General features: G+C 37.2%; 1 protein-coding gene across 1 annotated transcript in view; it reads left to right on the forward strand.

The window, feature by feature from the left end:
• Nucleotides 1-22,926, forward strand: part of Utp20 (UTP20 small subunit processome component) — a 93,967-nt gene that overhangs the window by 70,541 nt on the left and 500 nt on the right. The window contains exons 44-61 of the mRNA XM_046429652.2: nucleotides 3,157-3,255; nucleotides 4,306-4,473; nucleotides 6,452-6,618; nucleotides 7,253-7,394; nucleotides 9,342-9,458; nucleotides 10,727-10,897; nucleotides 11,109-11,240; nucleotides 11,600-11,710; nucleotides 13,072-13,151; nucleotides 13,739-13,808; nucleotides 13,942-14,124; nucleotides 14,818-14,949; nucleotides 15,341-15,473; nucleotides 17,339-17,526; nucleotides 18,243-18,314; nucleotides 20,861-21,145; nucleotides 21,332-21,458; nucleotides 22,676-22,821. Coding sequence (XP_046285608.1) covers nucleotides 3,157-3,255; nucleotides 4,306-4,473; nucleotides 6,452-6,618; nucleotides 7,253-7,394; nucleotides 9,342-9,458; nucleotides 10,727-10,897; nucleotides 11,109-11,240; nucleotides 11,600-11,710; nucleotides 13,072-13,151; nucleotides 13,739-13,808; nucleotides 13,942-14,124; nucleotides 14,818-14,949; nucleotides 15,341-15,473; nucleotides 17,339-17,526; nucleotides 18,243-18,314; nucleotides 20,861-21,145; nucleotides 21,332-21,458; nucleotides 22,676-22,821 — 2,523 coding nt within the window. The remainder of the gene's footprint in view (nucleotides 1-3,156; nucleotides 3,256-4,305; nucleotides 4,474-6,451; nucleotides 6,619-7,252; nucleotides 7,395-9,341; nucleotides 9,459-10,726; nucleotides 10,898-11,108; nucleotides 11,241-11,599; nucleotides 11,711-13,071; nucleotides 13,152-13,738; nucleotides 13,809-13,941; nucleotides 14,125-14,817; nucleotides 14,950-15,340; nucleotides 15,474-17,338; nucleotides 17,527-18,242; nucleotides 18,315-20,860; nucleotides 21,146-21,331; nucleotides 21,459-22,675; nucleotides 22,822-22,926) is intronic.

Here is a 22,926-nt window from a genome sequence, read left to right on the forward strand (position 1 = left end):
TCTTTTTAAAAAGGAGATATAGGGGCTGGGGTTGTGGCTTAGTGGTAGAGTGCTCGCCTAGCACATGCGAAATTCTGGATTCGATCCTCAATACCACATAAAAATAAATAAATAAAATAAAGGTATTGTGTCCAACTACAACTAAAAAATAAATATTTAAAAAAAAAAAAAAAGCAGTCATAGGCTGGTTACGGTAGTACATACCTGTAATCCCAGCAATTTGGGAGGCTGAGGCAAGAGGATCGAAAGTTTGACCCTCAGAACCTCAGCAACTTAGCAAGAGCCTGTCTCAGAATAAAAAAATTAGGACTGGGGACATAGCTCAGTGGTATAATGCCCTGGGTTCAATCTCCAGTACAGGAAAAAACAAAAAAAAAAGTTAAATCATGAAAGTTATAAAAACAGTAAGAGCACCGGGCAGAATATAAAACACCAAGTTGTTGGAGATGCAGAAATTAGGACCCTACACCCAACCTGTGAAACCGCATTTTAGTAAGATCCCCTGTGTGATTTAAAGTTTGGAAAACACTACAGTTTGTTCAAGTACCCAGTTAACACTCCTGGAAGTTAGCTTTACATGGTATGTTCTAATTTATTTATGGGCAAGATCAATCTATTTCGTAGGTTATAACACTAAAATGGCTGTGTTCATTTCGATCACATTTGTATGACATTTTCGTGGTTGCTCTAGGGTATCATATATATATATTTTTTTTTTCACTTTTAACAGTGTCCTGAGAATCAGTGTTTGGTGGAATGTAAAATAAGTCCAAAATATAAGTCCTTTTGCCCTCCCTTTTTTGTATTACAGTTATTTATATCTGTGTATTTAAAACTTATTCAAGTGATGTTATAACTTTTGCTTTTAATTGTCAAACATACTTTTGATGAGAGGGGAAAAAGTAGTCTGTTATACTACCTATTTACTTTTTCACTTACTCTTTACTTCTGAATTTCCAAATTTCTTTCTGATATCATTTCTCTTCGGTCTAAGGAGCTTTCTTTAGCATCTTTTAAGACAGATCTGGTGGTAGTAGGTCCTCTGGTAGCAAGTTGTTTTGTTTGTTTGTTTTAAATTTTTTATTCATGAATATCTTTGTTCCATCTTTATTCCTGAAGGATATTACTGCTGGATATATAATTCTGCATTGATAGTGCTTTAAGATGCTTTGAAACTATTGATCATTTCCTTCTGACTTTTCTAATGAGTTGTCCAATTTGTTTTTCCCCTCTATATAATACATTTTTTTCTGTCTGCATTCATAAATACTTTTTTTTTTTTTTTAAATAGTGCTGGGGAATGAACCCAGAATCCTGCACAAATACCCCACTCTTCTATTTTAAGACTTTGTTTGCTTGCTTTTTGGTTTGTTTTAGAGATCACTGTGTTTGGGGTAAATTGAGCTGCTTGTCCAAATTTGAGTTTTTAGCCAATATTTCTTCAGATACTTTTTTTGCAGTTTACCCTTTCTTCTCCCTTGGGACTCCAATGAAATGAAAGTTAGACTTTTTGTTTCTCTCTCACGAGTCCCTGAGCATCTGTTTATTTTTCCTCCAGTTGTCTTCCTTTCTATTACTTAGATTAGATAATTTACGTTAGTCTGTTTTCAGGTTCCCCTCCCAGAGTTGCCAATCTCCTGCCAATCTAATTATAAGTCACTATCACTACTTTGACAGTGTTGCTTGGGCCTGGGGTGCCAGAAATGGGAAAAAATTAAGACAAGAAAAATAAAATGAGAGATTTTCGTACCCTTTCTTTCCCTGATGAGTTCTCTCTCCTGTTCACACCAGAATAGAAAGCTTTCCCAGCATTCCCTCAGGCTGCATCCTGGCGCCCACTTCTGTGTCAGCTGAAAAATGCTAGCAAACTCATTTTGTGGCATTTAGGTTCTCATGTTCTCCCCTGAGAGTTGCTCCTTGGGTCCTGTCCAGACTTTATAGCTACATCCAATACAGAGAGACTAGTTGTGCTTTTCTCCATCTTACCTGAACCAGAGCCCCTTTTAGTGTTCATCTTTATTCTGTTCTTTTAACCAGCGTTTACTTCATGGCACTATAGGTGAGATGCTGTCACAGGTGCTGACATATGTGGATGAATTCAGTACATTTCTGTCCTTGAGAATTCATTCACACATTCCTTAAACCAAAGGTATTTCCATGAGTAACCCTTTTTTTTTTCCAAGTCTATCTTATTTGTTAAAAGAATTAAAATAGGGTAGACAAAAATAATTTTGGTGTTTTAGTATTAATCATGTAGACACAACCAAAATTGTATTCTTCAGGTGTCCTTCATCCTTCCACCCCTACCCCGAAAAGGGATTTTTAAGAATTATATAAAGCTCATAGCAAATATGTAAATATGTAAAAAGTATTTTTAAAGGTCACAAGTAAGATACAAAAGAAACTATGCCTTTAAGATCTAATTTTTATATTGACAGCTAAGTGTGTTTCCTTGTCCTGTGATTATAATCTGATGTTTGCTTTGGTGGGTAGACAGTCCTGGAAGCAGCATTAAAAAATGCAAAAAACTTGAAAGTCAGTATACTGCAGTGATATAGACCTGCGACTATGGTACCAGCCCCTCTGGTTTTGAATCCTAACTCCACCTTTTACCTGTGCAGCCTTGGACAAGTTGTTTGCCCTCTCTGTGTCTCAGCTTCCTCATCTGATAAATGCTGATAATTTAGCACCTACACCGTAGATACAATGCATGAAGCTTAAATGATTTAAATATTTATACATGTGAGATATGTACCTGTATTAATACAGTGTAAGTTCCTAGTAAACATTTGCTTGATTACTATTGTGGGCAAAAACTTAAAAACCTGTTTCTGTCCTTATGTACCAGCTTTGATTGCATTCAGCATTAACAAGCTCCTTAATTCACAGTTTGGCTTTTAAAGTTGAAGGCTTTGGGGCCTTTATAAATCACTGACCTGCTTTAGTCACAGTTATAGATCCTAAGCATTGGTAATGTGTTTCTAAACATCCTTCATACAGTGCTCACTTGGTTAAAGGATTTTTAATGGTGGCATTTGTCAAAGCTCCCAGTAATAACATAAACTGAGTACTCTCTTTGCAGTACTTCTTAGATCTTAATGTTCTTTAACATGGGGTTTGTACCCACTCCTGTTCTCACTGTGCATCTCCTTTTAGGTCCACGTGCTCACCTTCACTGTTTACATGTTGCTGCAAGGCCTTAGCAACAAGCTGCAAGTTGGGGATTTGGACTCTTGTTTAGATATCATGATTGAGGTAAGATTTACAGAATGGAATTCTAGTTTTTTTTTTTTTTTTTTTAAAGCAAAGGGCATAAAATGAATTCACAAAATAATAATATCCATACAAATGCAAATAGAGGAGTGAGGGTAGCTCTGTGGTAGAGTGGGTGTTTAGGAAGTGCAAAGCCCCTGGGTTCCATCAGGAAGGAAGTGATGGAAGGAGGATCTTTTAGATTTTTAAATTAGCAGAAGTTTGAGAAGTGAGGACTCAAGTGAGATGGGCATTCTGTCATTGCCAGTGGGTCATATATTGGTGCAGTGTCTCTGGAAAGGAAAGTTAACATTTATATTAACAGCTTTTAAAATGAACAAAAATTTTCAATTCCAAGAATCCATTTTGAAGGAATAATCAGAGATATAGTCTGGAGTAGAATTTCATTTTATAATGAAAATTAACAATGATTTTAACTTTAAAAATTGGATAATGTGTGTGCATGTACAACTATATAATAACAAATCTCATTATTATGTATAATTATAATATGCCAATGGAAAATATTGGATAATATTTTATCCAATAAATAAAAGAATTGGATAATTGGTAATTTGGGAGGTAGATTTGGGAACAGGAAAATAATTTGCCACACAACCTTTTGTTCATTTATTTTTTAAAATATGGGCACTAATTTTGACTCTCAATTTAAATATTTACATTAAGTTCTATAATTAAGTTGCAAATAGAATTTCTTAAAGGGAAATTAAACTCTCTGGTAATATCATAAAAGAAGTATCTGTTCTGTATATGTTTTTGTCTGTGAAATACTTTTCTTTTGTTTTCCATTAATATTAAACTAAAAGTATTTCTGCATGTTTTATTTTTATTTATTTTTTTAAATTTTTATTTATTTATTTTTATTACTGATCCCTAAACTGCATTGAAAACAAGTACAATCTAATAGAAACTCCTGCCATCTCATTTCATTCCCTCCCCATTTGCTTTCCTTTGACTTGGTTATACCTGTGCTTTTGTCAAAGACTGCTTGTGTTGGCTACATAATCACCTTTTGTCCTTTTGCTTTCAAAGATGTTTAACCATGAATTGTTTGGTTCCGTTGCTGAAGAGAAGGAAGTAAAGCAGATCCTCTCCAAAGTCATGGAGGCACGAAGAAGCAAGAGTTATGAATCTTATGAAATCCTGGGCAAGTTTGCAGGAAAAGATCAGGTCACAAAACTTATCCTTCCATTGAAAGAGGTAAGGACTGGGATACAGTTCAGGTGGTCCCAAAATTATGAGTTCCTGAAAGGAACCTATAGGGCAAAAACAACTACTTGAGTACCCAGGATTTCCTTTAGTGCTAAGGGCATGAATACCCTCTAGTCACTAGGTGGCAGCCTTGAGTTGGGTGCTCTAGACTCCATTCAGTCCTTGATGTAATCCATGAGATGCAGAAGGAAAGGCAACAAGAATTGGAGTGCAAGTGAATTTTATAGCTGGGTCAGGGCAGCAGCTAAGAACATAGCCTTTAGAATCAAACTGTATCCCCAGACTGCCAAGAGGAAGGTAACTGGAATTTATTGAACATAAATCACATTCTAAGTACATTTTCTCTTCTTATCTTCACAATCATCCGATGAGATCAATGTTATTTCCATTTACAGATAGGAAAATTCAGGCTCAGAAGAGCAAAAAGGAACACAGTTAAGGAGAAAAGTCAGAATGTCTTTCCAGATCTTTATGATCCAAAGCTCACATTCTTTCCATTTTTTTCATTTTTTTCTCCTAAGAGTAGGGACTATAGTTAACCTACCTTTCTGTTGTTTCTCTGTGCCTGTTACAGGGATGAACATACAATAACATTATCGATTCATTTTATTCCAGTGTTATGTACTAAAAATTGTTGAGAGCCACAGTTTAGTCAGAATGATGCCTGGCATTTTTGCCAGAGGGAATGGTTGAAAGGTGACCCTGCTCCAGGATTAGGGCGGATCCTGCTGGGAATAGGGCGGCTCCAGGATTAGGGAGGATCCTGCTGGGATTAGGGTGGATCCTGCTGCCTCAGGCGCCCGCTACTTTGGATTTCCCAGTTGAGTTCCCGCACGGGGGTTTCGGGAGAATTGGCACTCGGAGCCCGGTGGAGTGAGTGTGTTCCCTGGAAGTGTGTGTAGAGTGCCTGTGAGAGTTTGAGAATAAAGAATTGCTGTTTGAACCTACAAGGCTTTTTAGCGGCTCGGTTATGGCAAAAAATAGAGAAAAAAATCACTAACTAGTGACATGAATTACTCTTAATCCAAATGCTTTGGTGCTAGAAGAATTTCATAATTGTTCCTAGAATGCACATAGTATTATCTGAGCCTAATAAGAATGTTGATGTTTGAAAGAACGAACAAGGCTTGTCCTTAGAGCAAATGCCCATTTATTGAGGAACAGATCTGCACATTTATAGAGCCAGGGGTAGTTGACAGTTGGCATGGGGTGCTTTTTGATTGGAGGATAAAGATCAGGTGAACCAGCAGGGCTAGTCTGATTGGTAGGTAGGATCAGATGAGCTAGCAGGGCTCTGGTTGGTGGGTAAGGATCATGTGAGCCAGCAGGGCTTACCATTGGACAGCTCTTCTTGGGGGATGGGGAAGTTAGTCTTTGGACGACTCCCAACAATGTTTACTGAGGATTAAAGAGAGTCATCCGCAAGAAGTCCTGTCCTATCAAGTACTGACTAAGTATTTTACTGTAGTTGATGATCCTGAGTTTACGTTAAATTCCTCTGATTTGACCCACTAATTAATTTCAAACCCTGAGGCTTGGTCATTGTAGTTCAGTCACATGGTTGCTTAGAATAGGGACTATACATTTTATTATGGTGCAGGGTGCCTGTGTGTAAATTACCCCCTTTGTTACATTTAGAAGATTAACATTGTTGGAAGTCTCATCATTTATCCAGCAGTATGTCCTGCTACCTCACCAACAGGGAAGGAGGGAGCAGGGAAGGAATGGAAGGATTCTGAGGCACTCAAACTGCTCACAGTGGTTATCTCTTGGGTTTGAGTTTATAAGTGACTTACTGTGTGTGTGTGTGTGTGTGTGTGTGAGACATATATATTACTTTTTGAATTTTTAGAATAGATTTTTTAATTAGAAAAAAAAACACATTAGAAAGCAAATTTTTAAAAAAATTATAGTCAATCTAATTGTGTTTGTGTTATTTCTACCTAACATTTACGTTTGCCTTTAGATCTTACAAAATACCACAAGTTTAAAACTGGCCCGAAAAGTTCATGAAACCTTACGCCGAATCATAGCAGGATTAATTGTAAATCAGGAAATGACGGCAGAATCCATTCTATTGCTCAGTTATGGTTTGGTCAGTGAAAACCTACCCCTATTAACAGAGAAAGACAAGTAAGTTTGGATTTGCTCCAAAGAAAGATAAAAATTATATTATGTGAAACACAAATACTACTTTGGTCCTTCAAAGTGCTACTTTTCAACATAAGATTTTCTTTGAGGTATCTGTGACAGAAATGTTATTTCTATGATGTCATTTTTATTTTAAATATTTATTGAATGAAAGGATAGATTTTAAATATATACAACTTATTGCAGATTTAAAGCTATTGTGAGCAGGAAAACCAACATGCACATATTTATTGAGTCTTAAAATGAAACTCACTGACTTCACAGAGTCTGTACTTAAAACATGTGAAAATGCCTTATACATGAGTACACTTCCTTTGGATTTTGCTTTTGTGTTGTGGGAAAGACTCCTTGCCATTTATTTTCAGGGATCAAAGGGAATGTCCTCTTGTGTTCATCTTCATTTATTGTTCATCTTCCTTAGAAACCTCTGTTTCTAAGGATCAACCTAGTAACTTGATCAACAGGATTGCATCTCTTGTGTGTTTGTGGTTAAGGGAAGGGAGGAAACCAGAGCATATTTGTTCAGTGCTAGGCTCTCATCTTCATGGATGGCCACACTAACTTCTTGGAATGCAGCTAACAGTGTTTTCCATTTTTATTCCATTGGGACTGATAGGAGTCCCGCAGTCCCTGCACCCGATCCACGTCTGCCACCCCAGAGCTGCCTGCTGCTCCCCCCAACTCCAGTTCGAGGTGGACCCAAAGCTATTGTGAGCAAGAAAACCAACATGCACATATTTATTGAGTCTGGGCTTCGGGTAAGATTTCCTCTTAAAATGAAACTCACTGACTTCACAGAGTCTGTACTATTTCATCTTTTGCTGAATTTCTAGTATTTACTAGGATTTCACTGTTGCCTTGCCCATGAGCAGCTCTAAACCACTTTGACTTTGACTTTTTTTTTTTTAATTAATTCCAACTTAAGAAAAATTTCTCTTTCATGAATTTTGCCTTTAGTGTTTGTATCTACAACATCATCAAACCTAAGGGGATTTAGATTTTGTCCCATTTTATCTAGAAAATTTTATCCTTTGGGGTTTATATTTATGCATGTGTTGTCTTTTTAGTTATTTTTTGTGAGATGTGTCTAGAATATTTATTTTAATTTACATGTTGATATTCAGTTTTTCCAGTACCATTTGTTAATGGTACCATCCTTTATGCATTGAAGATTCTCTCCCCTTTGTTAAGAATAGCTGTGTCACTGAATTTACTTCCGAGTCATCCTTTGGCCGCATTGTCTTTTCTTCAGAAAATGTCCTACTATCTTGATACCTGTATCTTTATAAATCTTAAAGTTTGATGGTGCTCATTTCCTGTCTCTTTTCTTCTTTTCCAATATTATGTGGGAAATTTAGTGTCTTTGCTTTTCTATGTAAATTTTAGAACCAGCTTGTCGATACACAGTTCAATTTAATTAATAATATTAATTAAAACTTAGTTGACAAATAATAACTGTTCATGTTCATATATAAAACTTTTTGAAATCTTATTTGGGATTGCATTGAATCTGTAGATCAAATTAAGAAAAACTGACATCTTAACAATTCTATTTTTCTCTTTATAAGCATGAATATCTTTTTTGTTTTTTAAAAAATTTAACAATGTTGTATTGCTTTTTTCACATTGACCATATTTCATTCGATTTAAACAAAAGTATTTCAGGTCTGGGGATGCTTGTGTAAATGCTATTGCCTTTGGGTGGGATGGGGGCAATTGAACCTTAGGCACTCAACCATTGCAACACATCCTGAGCCTTTTTTATGTTTTATTTTGAGACAGGGTCTCAATAAATTGCTGAGGCTGGCTTTGAACTTGAGAGTCCCCTGCCTCAGTCTCCTGAGCTGCTGGGAATACAGTTGGGTGTCACCACATCTGGCATGCTATTGTGTTTTAAATTTCAAATTCTCCTTGTAATTGAGGGTATATAGGGTGTGTGATTGACTTGTGTTCCTTCTGTAACCTGTATCCTGCAACTTAGCTAAAATAGTTTTTCAGTTCCAGGAGTTTTTGGTCAATTTCTGGGGATTTTCTCCAAGGACATCCTATAATCTCTGAACAAAGACAAGTTTTCAAGTTTTATTTTTATTTTTTATTTTATTTTATATTTTTTTAAGATGATGAGCTTTTAAAAATACAAATCTGGTTATTTTATTTCCTTTGGCTTCCATTTTTCCTAGGAGAGAGCACAGTCCTTCATTTGGGTTGCAGGGTTCTAGCCTCATCCTATACCATTCCAACATATGCTCCAGCCATTCTGGCTTCCCTTTCATTCCATAAAGTCCCCATACTCTATTGCTGCCCCCAAGACTTCACCGCTTACTCTTCCCTTTACCCATGCCCCGACAAGCCTCAGAGCACCTAGCAGTCACACTTTGAGTCTGTCTTCCTGGCTGAGGTCCATCAGGACAGGAACCATGTTCATCTTAGTCATTGCTTTGCCCAGCATACTGAGCCAGTGTTTGGAATCACAGCAGATGCTGAGTGACCATTTGTTAAATGGACTTAGTATCTCATCTGCACAGTGAGCTTCCACCTTCTTGACTTATTAAGACTCTCCAAGGCCATTTCTCACTTCTTAAAAATATTCGTCATTTCAAACAGAAGCAGCTTAACATTTCATGTGTATCTCTTATTTTACATTTGACCTCATACATCCAATCTTCAAAACAACTAATGTGCAATGTCTTTTTTACACTTTTTAGCTGCTTCATCTGAGTCTGAAGACTTCCAAGATCAAGTCTTCAAGTGATCATGTCCTGGAAATGTTGGATCCTTTTGTCTCTCTCCTCATAGATTGCCTGGGTTCCATGGATGTGAAGGTGAGCATCCATTCCCTCACAGGAGCCATGTCATGCAGAATTCTTGGATGGAACTTATTTCAGGGCTCTTGCTTTGTGAGATGGTGGAGTTTTTAAATGAAATGGTGATACTACGAACTGCCACTGTTTCCTGAATTAATAAGTCCCATTTGTTTGTATAGCTCTTAATATCGTTTAGAATGCTTCTAGGTACATTAATCGTCTTATCTGATCCTCACAATTTCATAGGGGTGATTAGTATTGTCCCAAGACCAGTGATCATCTTTACCACTGTCACTCTCATAAACTAATCCTTCTGAACCTTACCACCTCTTAGACAAATATTCTTGACATTTCTGGGATTTGTTTGTTTGTTTTGCGATATTGGGGATTAAACACAGAACCTCATGCATGCCAGAGAAGTGCTCTACCACTGAGCCACATCCCTCTTCCCAACATTTCTGTTTTATAGATGAGAAAACTAGGGCTAGGGTCTAGTTAACAGTTTTAGATGTGAATCTAGGTCCGTTGGACTCTAAATCCCACTTATGTACAGCACCTTCAGAAGTGAAGATGCTTAGAGGGTAATAACATCTCTGGAGTCACACAGTAGTCAAATGTGAAACTGGGATTTAACATCTAGGTCTTTAAAACTCCCATCTCTCTTCTGTGTTTTCATCAAATCCATTGCAGTGTAGTAATCAGAGCAGCAGGATTATATTAGGTAGAGCTGAACTAGCTGATCCTGGGGATTGCAAGGTTTGACCTTCAAAGTTCGTGTATAAGCACATTGTCTTAGCACACTTTTTTTATATCCTTGTGCATAGCACTAAACTATATTAAATGACTATTAATTTTTCCTCTGTTTAATTTCTGCTCCACCTATCTTTTCCTTACACACAGAGATAGTTTCCTTCTTTATCTTTCTATTTATATAACTAATAGAGGGCTGGAGATGTAGCTCAGTGATAGAGCACTTACCTAGGGTGGGCAGAGCCCTGGGTTTGATTCCCAGCACCACCAATAATGATGATGATGATGCCCAGTACAGTGCCTTTTACACATGTTTGAATACACTATATTAACATTCCCAGGGTTAGAAAATATGGATTACATTGAAGTACCATTCTGGAAAATAGAAGAGTCATTTAAAATGTATTTTTCCAAAAAACAAAAATCCTAAATTAATTTATTCAACTCAGCCACTTGTATAATCTGCACAGCCTCTGGTGCCTTGTTGATGGATTTGGTCACTTCACAGTTGACTGTTTATTATTTTGTTTTCTCAGGTGATCACAGGTGCTTTACAATGTCTGATCTGGGTCTTAAGGTTTCCTCTGCCTTCCATAGAAAGAAAAGCAGGACAGCTGACGAAACACCTTTTTCTTTTGCTGAAGAACTATGCAAAACTTGGGGCTGCCAGGGGCCAGAACTTCCACCTGGTGGTAAATTGTTTCAAGGTGAGGTGAATCAGTTGCACCTAGAAAAAGCCAGGACCTAAAGTAATACCAGAGTTCAGTTTTCCCCATTGCTCTTTGGTCAGAATTATTTCCATAATAATTTGCTAGTGCTTGAAGGTTAGTATCCTGTGTGAAAAAGTCAACTCATCATTTTACTGGATCCTGACATGTGGAGTATGCTGTCTGTTAACTTCACTGTTATTATTTGCAGTGTGTGACCATACTTGTAAAGAAAGTCAAATCTTACCAGATAACTGAAAAACAGCTTCAAGTTCTACTGGCCTATGCTGAAGAGGACATTTACGATACTTCAAGACAAGCCACTGCATTTGGTCTTCTGAAGGTATGGTGTCACTATAACCTTGTCTTTCACAGTTTGTGAGTCTCAGGTCTAGTATTTAGAATAATGTGGAACATATTGTTTTGACTAGTTGTGGACCACTGAATTTAAGTAATTTATAAAGATTATGATGATTTTAATGCATCAGTCATAAGCTAACATTCTACTTATGAAAATGTTTGAATACACTACATTAACATTCCCAGGGAATACTGTACAAATATGGGTACTCTACCAAGTGCGTCTTCTTTTTCATTTGAAGTTACTTTCATTGCTTGAAAAGTGTCTACAGCTATTTTAACATCTGAAAGTACCTACATATACAGTAAAACACATGAAATGAATCTTTTTATATTTTTTAGGCCATTTTATCAAGAAGATTATTGGTCCCAGAAATTGATGACGTCATGCGAAAAGTGTCCAAGTTGGCAATTTCTGCACAAAGTGAACCTGCCAGAGTCCAATGCAGACAGGTGTGTAGAGGGAGCTTATTCCCATAGTGAGGGTTGGGTGGGCTCCACCTTAGCAGTTCATCTTTTAGTTAGCTCTTGGTATTAACTGAATTCTGAAGACTACTTTTTGTCATATTCTTGCTATGCTCTGAGACTCAAACACCTAATGGGGTAGGTCAGAGAAAGCTTTCCTGAGGATTGACAGGTAAGCCAAAACTTGCAGGAGAAGGGGAAATAAATACCTGAGGAAGGTAACCCTTAGGTGAATAAGGCTCACCTTGTTTGAGGAACTAAATGAAGGTTGGGTGGAGGGAGCAGGGGAAGCCAGGTGGTGCAGGATCTTGTGGTCTTGTTAAAGATTTAGGGCTTTATTCTAAGAAGAGTAAGACCCTATTGAGTTCCTTAGGCAGAGGAGTAACACACTCAGATTTGTTCATACATTTGTTTAATCTTTGAATATGTATCATACCCAAGAAGTGGGAGATCTGAATTAGAAATACACACTCAGGTTGAAGGAGGGTTTAGACCACTGAGAAGGCCAGGATGGAAGAGAAGAAACATGTCTTTGGGGGAAGAAAAAAAAAAGTTGCTTGATTACTTAGGAAGGATGGCTAGCTTTTATTAAAACACTAGCTGTGTGCCCAGGAATTTACACACATGACCTCTATTTACAGCTGCCCTTCAAAAGAATATTATCCACATTTTACAGCTAGGAAAAAAAGCAGACCTTGGAAAGTTAAATGATGTGCATTAGTTCTCACAATTTATTAATAAAGGAGACTAAATACTAATGGTTTTTAAATGAAGTCTTTGACCATAGACTAGGCATGAAATTCTGGCACCGTCACATGAGCAAATTACTGAACCTCTCTGGGCCATCTTTATTATCTTCAGTTGTAAAATGTGATACCACCACCTACTTCCTAAGAGAGTGAGGAGAATTAACCAAGAAACAAATACTTAACATAGTGCTTGACACATTCATTATCAGTATTAATTTATTACCATGTTGTTATTCTCATATCAAGGGGAGATACAGGGTTGAACCATAGTCCTTACTCAGTCAACTGCCCCACCTGTCAGATCAGCTTCTAATATATATGTAAGTTGAGATTTGGGTCTTAAACCACCATAGCAGTGGGGGGTCAAGACTTGACTCAGCCAGGCACAGGGGTTAAGATCCAGCTGAGTGAAGCAGGAGATAGGAAGGGGCACAGTGATTGACTTAGACAGAATTAGCTGGAGTCAGAAAGCCTGGTTGATTACCCTTTTGCAAGATTTTTATAGAGTATGAGTGTATCTCAGAAAACAGCTTAGGAAACAGGAATCCTAGAGTGACAGAATCTAAATGATTAACTGTGTGATTTTTTTTTCCCCCCTAGGTTTTTCTGAAATACATTCTTGACTATCCCCTTGGTGAGAAATTGAGACCCAACTTGGAATTCATGCTCGCTCAACTGAAGTAAGCTGAACCATTTCTTACGCAGAGGCAAAAAGCTAGTTTCTTTCTTTTAATATGGTGGCTGTCTTGAAAGGACAAGCTTTTGTCCTTTTCAATGGCACATTCTCTGAAGATGCTGGTGTGACTTGTTGGCTTGATTGTCAGACACTGTGTCTGGTTTCATATGTCAGTTCTTTAAGTTAATTTTCACTCAGTTTAATCTGACCATTGATTGTCGGTAAAGTCCACTGAGGACAGTGTTGAAAATCTAATAAAATTACATTTAAAAGAGCTCAGTAGCTTGATGAATATAAACATTAAAATTGAGCAAATAGAGCACTTTGTGTTTCTAAGAAAAAAAGATTGACACCTAACTGTAATATTTTAAATTTTTTAAAAATAAATTTAGAAGAACTGGGGCTGGGGATGTGGCTCGAGCGGTAGTGCGCTCGCCTGGCATGCGTGCGGCCCGGGTTCGATCCTCAGCACCACATACAAACAAAGATGTTGTGTCTGCTGAAAACTGAAAAATAAATATTAAAAAAATTAAATAAATAAATAAATAAATTTAGAAGATACTAACAGTTCATCTAATGTTCTTGCCCTAGTTATGAACATGAGACTGGAAGAGAGTCCACCTTGGAAATGATCGCTTATCTCTTTGACACATTTCCTCAGGTACTATGAATCACAAAGAGAAACCCTTCAACTGTTTGCCCATGATCCCTGGAAGCCCTGGGCTTTCCCCTGTTGGACAGCAATTGTAGGAATTCCATGCCCACTAAGTTCATCAATGCCTCTTTTCCTGTAGGGACTGCTCCATGAGAACTGTGGGATGTTCTTCATCCCTCTTTGTCTAATGATGGTGAATGATGACTCTGCTGTATGTAAAAAGATGGCATCCATGGCAATCAAATCCTTACTCAGTAAAATTAGCCTTGAGAAAAAAGACTGGTTATTTGATATGGTTATCTCCTGGTTTGGAGGAAAAAAGGTTAGTATTGCTTTTACTCATAGTTCAACAAGTCCAAACTTCAAATAAAAATTCATATTATATACTGTAGAACTGGCTTATATTAAATAGCTTTATTTGTATCTGATTATGCAAGTAATATATTCTCAAAGTTTCAGAAAGTGCAAGAAATTATAGAAAGTTAACACTGAGTCATTCGTATTCCTAATGCGTTATTATTGCTAGCAAAGCACTCTACTTAAATATAATCATCATTTACTTAACCAGACCCAGTTGGTGAATATCTGCTTCCAGTTTTGCTTATTCATTTTCGGAGTGTAATTTCTATTATTCTGTTCACTTATTGACTCTGCCACCATCATCACTAGCCCATCTTTAGAATATAAATATGTTTTTTATATTAATGAGTAATTTGTTGCATATCTATATAATTGAGGTTGGGAATGAAACCTCTATTTCTTTTTTCTTTTTTTAATGGAAAAATATGTATCAAAATACTCACTGGATAAGTGCCGTTTTTCTAATGTTATTCTTGGGTATAAAGATTGCTTCACTTCTGTTTGTTGACCATGACACTATATTTTATTGATTCTGGCATCAAAAAGGTTTCTTACTGTCTGATTGTTAACATAATCCCCACCTTCGTTTTATAATTTTTATAAACAGCTTCCCAAGTTGTATTAACACTCACTTGTGGTGGTTTATTTTTGATAGAGCTTAAATAGACAACTTGCTGCCCTGGTCTGTGGCTTATTTGTGGAAAGTGAAGGGGTTAATTTTGAGAGAAGACTTGGAAATGTTCTTCCTGTGGTTGAAAAGGAAATTAATCCTGATAACTTTAAAGATGTAAGTAATTTGTTAAGGAATAAATTTTCTGATGATTTTTATAAGAAAGTTGTACTTGAAAGAGTATAACTAGTGGATTAAGTAGTTTCTTTAAAAATGTTCTTTGTTAATAAAAGCAAGAATTCAGTGCAGTTGGAACTTCTTTTTAAGATGGGGGTAAAAGGTTCTCAGCTCAGGCAATCTTGCCCCCCATAGGACATTTGGCAGTACAGTTGGAGGGTGGGGGTTGCTACTGACATGTAGTGGATAAAGGCCAGAGATGCTGCTAAACATCCTAGTCAAGTGACAGCCCCATAGTGACTTGGTATGGATTTACATGCTGACACAAACATGTATCCCAGGTACTTCCAGGTTGTTGTCTTACATTTATATGCAATCACCCCATGTTTAGATCATGGAAGAGACTGAAGAAAAAGCTGCAGATCGACTGCTTTTCAGTTTTCTCACGCTAATAAGTAAACTCATCAAGGAATGTAATTTTATTCAGTTTACCAAGCCCTCTGAGACTTTGAGTAAAATCTGGAGTAAGTATTTCCTTTTTATTTAATTAAATCTAAAAACACATTAGGCTGGGCATGGTGTACACCTGTAATCCAAGCATCTTAGGAGGCTGAGGCAGAAGGATCACAAGTACAAAGCCAGCCTCAGCAACTAACAAGGTCCTAAGCAACTTAGCAAGACCCTGTCTCAAAATAAAAAGGGGCTGGGGATATGGCTCAGTGGTTAAGCACCCCTGAATTCAGTCCCTGGTATAAAAAAACAGTTGTGATACAATTATTGAAAATAGATTTGGGAAATTAGAATGGGAACAACTTCAAAACATAGATGGGAAGGGAAAAGCCCATGAGGAAAAAAAATGTGAAAGATCCTATCAGACAGATTACAGTCAAAATATTCTTTCAAAAAAAAAAGTGTGTGTGTGTGTATTACTTCATGTAACACATTTCATCCATAAAAGAATATTGTCACAAAATCAAAGGAAAAATTCTCCCAAGTTCTATTTGATGATAATTTGGCATATATTTTCCCACTTCTTCTTTTTGCTGCCCCCCCCAGCCTTATTAAGGTATAATTGACATGTAAGAATTATATATATTTGCCCTGTACAGAATGTTTTGAAATATGTATAAATGTGTACATATATTTCTATCTAGTCTTTTTGCTAAATAGTTACGATTTTTTTCAGAGAGATTGCTTAGTTCCATATAAAACTTTTAGCTATTTGTACCTGAGTAAGCTTATTATTATACCACAGTTCACTTCCTAGCTTTCCTTTTCAATAGCCATCATGCAAATGTGCTGTAATTTACTGAACCATCTCACTTGGGTGGTGCATTTAAGTACTATATCACTCTCCAAATGAAAAATAAGACTCCATTAACACACTACACATTTCAATTAGTTCTTGGTTTAAGAGCCAGAAACTGTGATCCTGTGAGAAATAACACAGTTTAGTCAGGTATGGTGACACAGACCTCCAATCCCAGTGACTCAGGCTGAGGCAGAACCATTGCAAGTTCAAGGCCAGACTCAGACTGGGGATGTAGTTCAGTGGTAAAGTACCCTGGGTTCAATCCCTACTACCAAAAAAAGAGAAATAACTGTTTATATGACCTGTTTGGGTCTGGCTCCACTGAGACATGGCCAGATTGTTACAAAGATTTAAACAGAATGTAAATAACATTCATGAAATATAGTAGTATAGGCTAAAACTGAAACATGGCATGATTAATCCATCCCATTCACAACACCTACATTATAAGACTTTACAAATGTACTTTCCAAGGGTGTATACTCTAATGCTGAAGAATTATGTGCTCTGGGGCCCAGGCCAGTCTCTACCCATTGCATGACATTTGGCCTCTCTGGAAATTCATTTCCTCATGTTAGATTGAAAATGACACTTCTATCGTCACAGAAATGTTGTGAGGCTCTAAAAAATAAGGTAATGTATATAATACACATGGCTCTGTGCCTGGCACAGAGAAAACATTCATGAATGATAGCTTTCTAGGCAGCTACTTTGAACCACCAATTTCACTATTATATATATATAAAATATATATGTCTTTACATTAGTCACTTCAGAAAATGTAATGTTAAAATGCCATCTTATTTCCCTGAATCTGAAACTAATCTGTGTGAAATAAGTCTGTGCGTAAGCTTAGGCATATTTACCACCCAGGGAGTTTCCTAGTTGTTTCAGTGTTTCTTCACCTCATTTCTCTCTATCTCCTAGTGGTCTTCCAGGAAACATGGACTATTTTGGCCATCTTTGGTTATTCTTCCCAAACATATAATATATGCCCAAATCAGTCATATTTACTATGAATCATAAAAGAACCATAAAAGCTGTTCAGCATTTGAGAATGCATTCTGGTTCCCCTAGGTCATGTGCACTCTCACCTGAGACACCCACACAATTGGGTGTGGCTCACAGCGGCCCAGATTTTTGGATTACTCTTTGCTTCTTGCCATCCAGAGGAGCTTATTCAAAAATGGAATGCCAAAAAGACTAAAAAGAAATTTGCAGACCCTATAGCAGTCAGGTTTCTAACAAGTGATCTTGAACAGAAGGTAAGGTTTCTTTCTCTAAAACCTTTTCCTTGCCTTGTGACCTCTGAAATGTTCACTCTGGTTCTCATAACATCTTAGTGTTGTCCCTTGGGAAAAACTCCTCCAACTGACAACATGTTGCATATGTGAATCACTAAGTGTTAATAACTGGAGAGGGGTTACCCTCAAGGCCAGTTTTCCAAAGATAATTTTTAGATCATCAGTCTAATCAAACTTGTGATTATTTAGCTTGTCCATCTTTCATTGTGTGTCTTTTATCAACATTAGAAAAAATAAGATTAACTGTCTGTCCTGTGTTCTTCATGACTATATGAGATCATGTTCATAAGTTGTTAGGTAAGGACCATGTTATATCTGTTTCTTGATTCCTAAACCTAGCACAGTGTGGCTCATAGTGAGAATTCCATAAATACTGGATAAGCAGAAGATGGAAGGGGAAAGAGAAAAAAGAAAAAACTACTGGAATGTTGCAAAGTATTCTAATAGTTGTAGGAAATTAGACTATTACATTAGACTTTGGTGGGTGTGGGGGGACTAACACATTTGGGGCAGGTAGAAGGGAATAATTACGTAATTTCTGGTTATGACCTTTTCTCTACAGCTCTGTATAGGTTGTCATGCAGAGCAAAATCTAGTACATCAGTTGCATTATCGTCAATTTTTTTTACTTAATAATCAGAAATGTTATGTTTGCCAATGACCATTTCTCTCTACAGATGAAAAGTATCTCTCTAGCCTCTTGCCATCAGTTGCATTCCAAATTCTTGGATCAGTCTCTAGGAGAGCAGGTAAGAATTATAGCTCCCCAAGTTTAAGTGAAAGCAACCTACTATTCTACCAATAGTCTAGAAATATGTTTACATTTGGATTTTGTTGTTGTTGTTTTTGCTATTTTAGTGCTTGACAGATTTCACAAAATATAGACATATACTCAAATAAATTGTTCAGTTATGCACACAAGTCTCATCAACTCTGGGGGCTATTTGGGGGGAACTCATGATTCTATTTACAATTCCCAATAAAGATGATACAATGGGAGGGAGGCTATTAATCTTCTCATCTTAAGGGTTTCACATATACTCCACCTTTGTGACGAAAGCTTTAAGGGGCACTGATTGGTTATTTTTCTAGAAAAACTATAATATTGAGTTTCCTCCCTTTATCCCTTAAGTTAAAGAGAAAGCAATAATATTCATGATACTGTGTGATCTACTATGTAAGCAAGTGAGTCATCCCATCTTAAAGTCTACTGGGTGCAGTGGCACACACCTGTTAATCCCAGCAGCTCAGGAGGCTGAGGCAGAAAGATCACCAGCCTTAGCAACTTAGCAAGGCCCTAATCAATTTAGCTAGACCCTGTCTCAAAATTAAAAATAAAAAGACCTAGGGATGTGGCTCAGTAGTTAAGCACCCCTGAATTCAATCCCTGGTACAAAAAAAAAAAAAATCCTATTATAAAATATAAATTCAGAGAATGCACTTATAAATATGCAATATGTTGCTATGAAATAGTCTACTAGTACTTTTATTATTTTATTATTACCTCTTTTGATAGAGCATTTGGGCTGGTGATCATAAGTCAGCACCATTATCCAATGGGCCTTGACCATGTCCCTCATGAATCATTGGCAAGATGGAGCCTTATAGATTCGTGCAGTAGGCATTAGGCATTGGTCAATGCTTTTATCTGAAGAACAATCTCAAGTGGCACATCATGAACAATAACACTTCTGTCACATTTTGCAGTGAAAATTCAACTTCATTATATGGCATGCTCAGAGAATGAATGGATAGCTAGCTATTCAGTTAGTAGCAAAATGGAGACATCAAAATCCTGCCAGGGTTCACAGAGGGTCAGGTCTCACAAAGAAGCAGTTTTTATAGGGGCTGGTAGACCACAGAGAGGAAGAGATTTACAGGATAAAAGAAATTAAGGATTTTAGATGATCATGAATTTTGGGGTGAATTAACAAAGATTGCCACAGGTGAAAAGGCCACCAAACCTGGGCTATATTCACAAGGATCAGGCTTCCAGAAGAAGGAAATTATGATCTTGACCTTAATGTATATGTGTTTTATTGGGGGTTGAACCCAGGGGCATTCTACCACTGAGTTGTAGCCCTTTTTATTTTTTGGACAAGTTGCCCAGGCTATCCTCTAACTTAGAATCATCTTGCCTCAACCTCCCAAGTAGCTGGAATTACAGGTGTGCACAGCTGTGCCCAGTTTGGCATTAATTCTTAATGGCTAAGCTAGTCTTGGAATGTGTGAAGGTTCTGACAAATACGTGTGGGAGAATTTTGATGCATCTAGCAGAACAGCCAAGATGGTCAAGGAACTCAACCCAACTTGTTTTCCTCCCTCACATAATGGATGTGAAATACCTACATCAGAGATTTGATAGGGACTAAAGGAATGGTCCCATTATATTAAGATTAAAATCCTAAGGATTAGATGGGAGTTGAGGATGGGAAGCTAAAGTTTAAGAAATTGGCCTTGAATTCTAAAGATCCTTGAATCCTAATTGGCCACTCCCTTTATTTGGGTAAGTCATGTAATAACACTGAAAATTGGCCTTCTCTCCTAATAACAGTATCTGGCTGAGATGTTTTACAGCTGAATTGGAATACTATATATAAAACAACTTATCAGCTGGGCACAGGGGCGCAAGCCTGTAATCCCAGCAACTAAAGCTGAGACGGAAGATACAGTGTTTGAAGCCAGCCTCAGCAATTTAGTGAGACCCTGTCTTGAAATAAAAAATAAAAAGGGCTGGGGATGTAGCTCAATGGTAAAGGGCTGCTGGGTACCTAATTAAATAAAAATAGAGCAACTAATCAGTAATCAGTTAATATCATTTTTACATAGAATGGTTGAAAGAATCTAATGAAAGTTGGGATGAAAGCTTTCTTTTAAAATGTAAATGACTTGGTCATACATGGTGGCACATGCCTATAATACCAGCAACTCAGAGAGACCCTGTCTCTAAATACAGTTTATTAAAAGGGAGCTGGGGATGTGGCTTAGTGGTTAAGTACCCCTGGGTTCAATCTCCGGTACAAAAAAAAAAAATTAAATGGCTGATCCATAAGGAAATCTTATTTATGTTGTATGACCTTAAAGCACACACAGAACTAGCCAACAGGATGAAAATTACATGGAAATGAATTTGGAATGTAAAAACAAGAATTGTTGAAAGAGCCATCATCAGTTTAATACTGAAGTACCCAGGTTGTTTATATTTTCTAATTGTAGAATGCATACTTCAGCTCATGCTCTAACAAAAAACATATTTGTTTCAAAATCTAATTCTTCCCTCCCCTCTTTTTTAAAGGTTGTTAAGAATTTGTTGTTCGTAGCCAAAGTCTTATATTTACTAGAACCTGATTCTGAGGATAAGCAAGGTGAGATAAAAGAAGACCTGGAAGAGCACGAAGCTTTAGGAGGTGGTGTGGCTAGAGAGGCAACAGAATACGAGGCCTGCATACTTGGAAAGCCAGAGTCTGACAAAGAAGAGAAGAGCAAGCCCAGCAAGCCAGCCACACTGCTGTGGCTGATCCAGAAGTTGTCCCGGATGGCCAAATTGGAAGCTGCTTATTCACCTAGAAATCTCTTAAAGGTATGACAGGATAACTGTGTTAAATTGTGTTAGTTATCCCAAGTCCTTAGGAATTTTCCCTTTTGAATCCAAAATTATAGCAATAACATTCACCCCAAGTATACTGAACACTTTTCTAAATTTATTTCTGTGTATTTGTGTGGCTGTGTTAAAGAGAAATGTTTAAAAAACAATCTTTACTTTCAGAGAACATGCATCTTTAAGTTCCTTGGTGCCGTAGCAATGGACCTTGGGGTAGACAAGGTAAAGCCCTATCTGCCAATGATCATAGCTCCCTTGTTTCGAGAACTGAACAGCACCTATTCAGAGCAAGGTAACACTGCTACTTCTGTTCTGAATATTTTCATGCTCAGATACCTAACTTCTCCTAGAGGCCCCTCTTCTTCCTTTTTTGTACTCTTTCCCTTTCAGAATTTAAGACAGATTACTTGTGAGACAATTAATAGCAAGTAAATAAGCACATCTGTTATTGTGTTTGATGGCCGTCTCCTATGCTTTCTCATGTCTAAGCATGAGTGTTTCTCTAGTAAAAGCTTTATGTTTTACTTCAAAGCATAGGTTACACAGTCAAAGAAAACTATGGTTTTGAGATGGTTCTGAACTCATAACACTGTGAACAATAATAAATGAAGATGTTATTACATTCTTACAAATTATGAGGCAAAAATATATACCATTCTTATCTGAAATAGTCTTTAAATATAATTTTAACATTTGCCATTTTTCTTCTTTTTCCTTGCCTGGTACATTTGTTCTATTCCCTTAACAGATCCCTATTGTTAATAATAGGAAAAGAGGGAATTGTGTGTTGGGAAAGGGGGTAAAGTGGATGTTAAGAGCTTAAAAATTAATATAGTAAATATGAAAACAAGAGTTTTTTTAGCCTTGAAACCTTGATAGAAAGTTCTCCTTGCTCTAATTTTGAGGAAAGGAGCAATTAAACCAAAGACTTTGGTTTAAGCAGCCATCATGTACTAATATACACCAGGCAATGGGGCTTCAACAGTGCAAAGGGACTGATGTTTGCAGTCTAACACACAAGTCCTGAGTTTTCCTGAAATTAATATGAAATGTCTGGGTTATCTGTATTTGGAGGATAGGGAACAGAAAGAATAGGACAGCACAGCCTTCTGTCAGCTTTTCAGTCTCTAATCCCCCAAAAAAGGTTATCATGGGCAGAGCTTAGCTTCTGTGACCCATGGATTAGAGAAGCAATCTTAACCTCTCCCTGCATCTGCACAAAGCTGAACAGGTTCGCAAAAATAATCCAAAATATTGTCAGGTTCTCAAATTCATTGTCTTCAGAACCTGCTGGGAAGTGGGCCTAATCTCTTATTGCCTCTGGATGAGGTGGTGGATGGGAGGGCTTTGTTTCCATCTTGGAAAGTACAGGGGCCATTAATGGTATGAACTGCTGTTAATGCCACAGCAATTAACAGTAATAATGCCACACATTTAAATACTGTACTTTGTTCAGCTGTGTCCTTTTCCATATGACCATCTTTAACCATATTCTCTGTGTTCGAGTAGATCCTTTACTGAAGAATCTATCTCAAGAAATAATAGAATTACTCAAAAAGATGGTTGGGCTCGAGAGCTTCTCATTAGCCTTTGCCTCTATACAGAAACAGGCTAATGAGAAAAGGGCACTCCGGAAAAAGAGGAAGGCTCTGGAGGTGAGTTTGCTGCTTGAGAAAATGGCTTGTTTGCTGGGCTTAAGCTTTTTTAACCAGAGGTATATACACACTTGTGTCACGCTTACCCAGAAGATGACTGAAGAT

This window comes from Marmota monax, unplaced genomic scaffold, assembly GCF_021218885.2.
Source record: "Marmota monax isolate L192 unplaced genomic scaffold, Marmota_monax_Labrador192_F-V1.1 WCK01_AAM20220418_F8-fsc00051, whole genome shotgun sequence".
In the NCBI taxonomy this organism is placed as follows: Eukaryota; Metazoa; Chordata; class Mammalia; order Rodentia; family Sciuridae; genus Marmota; species Marmota monax.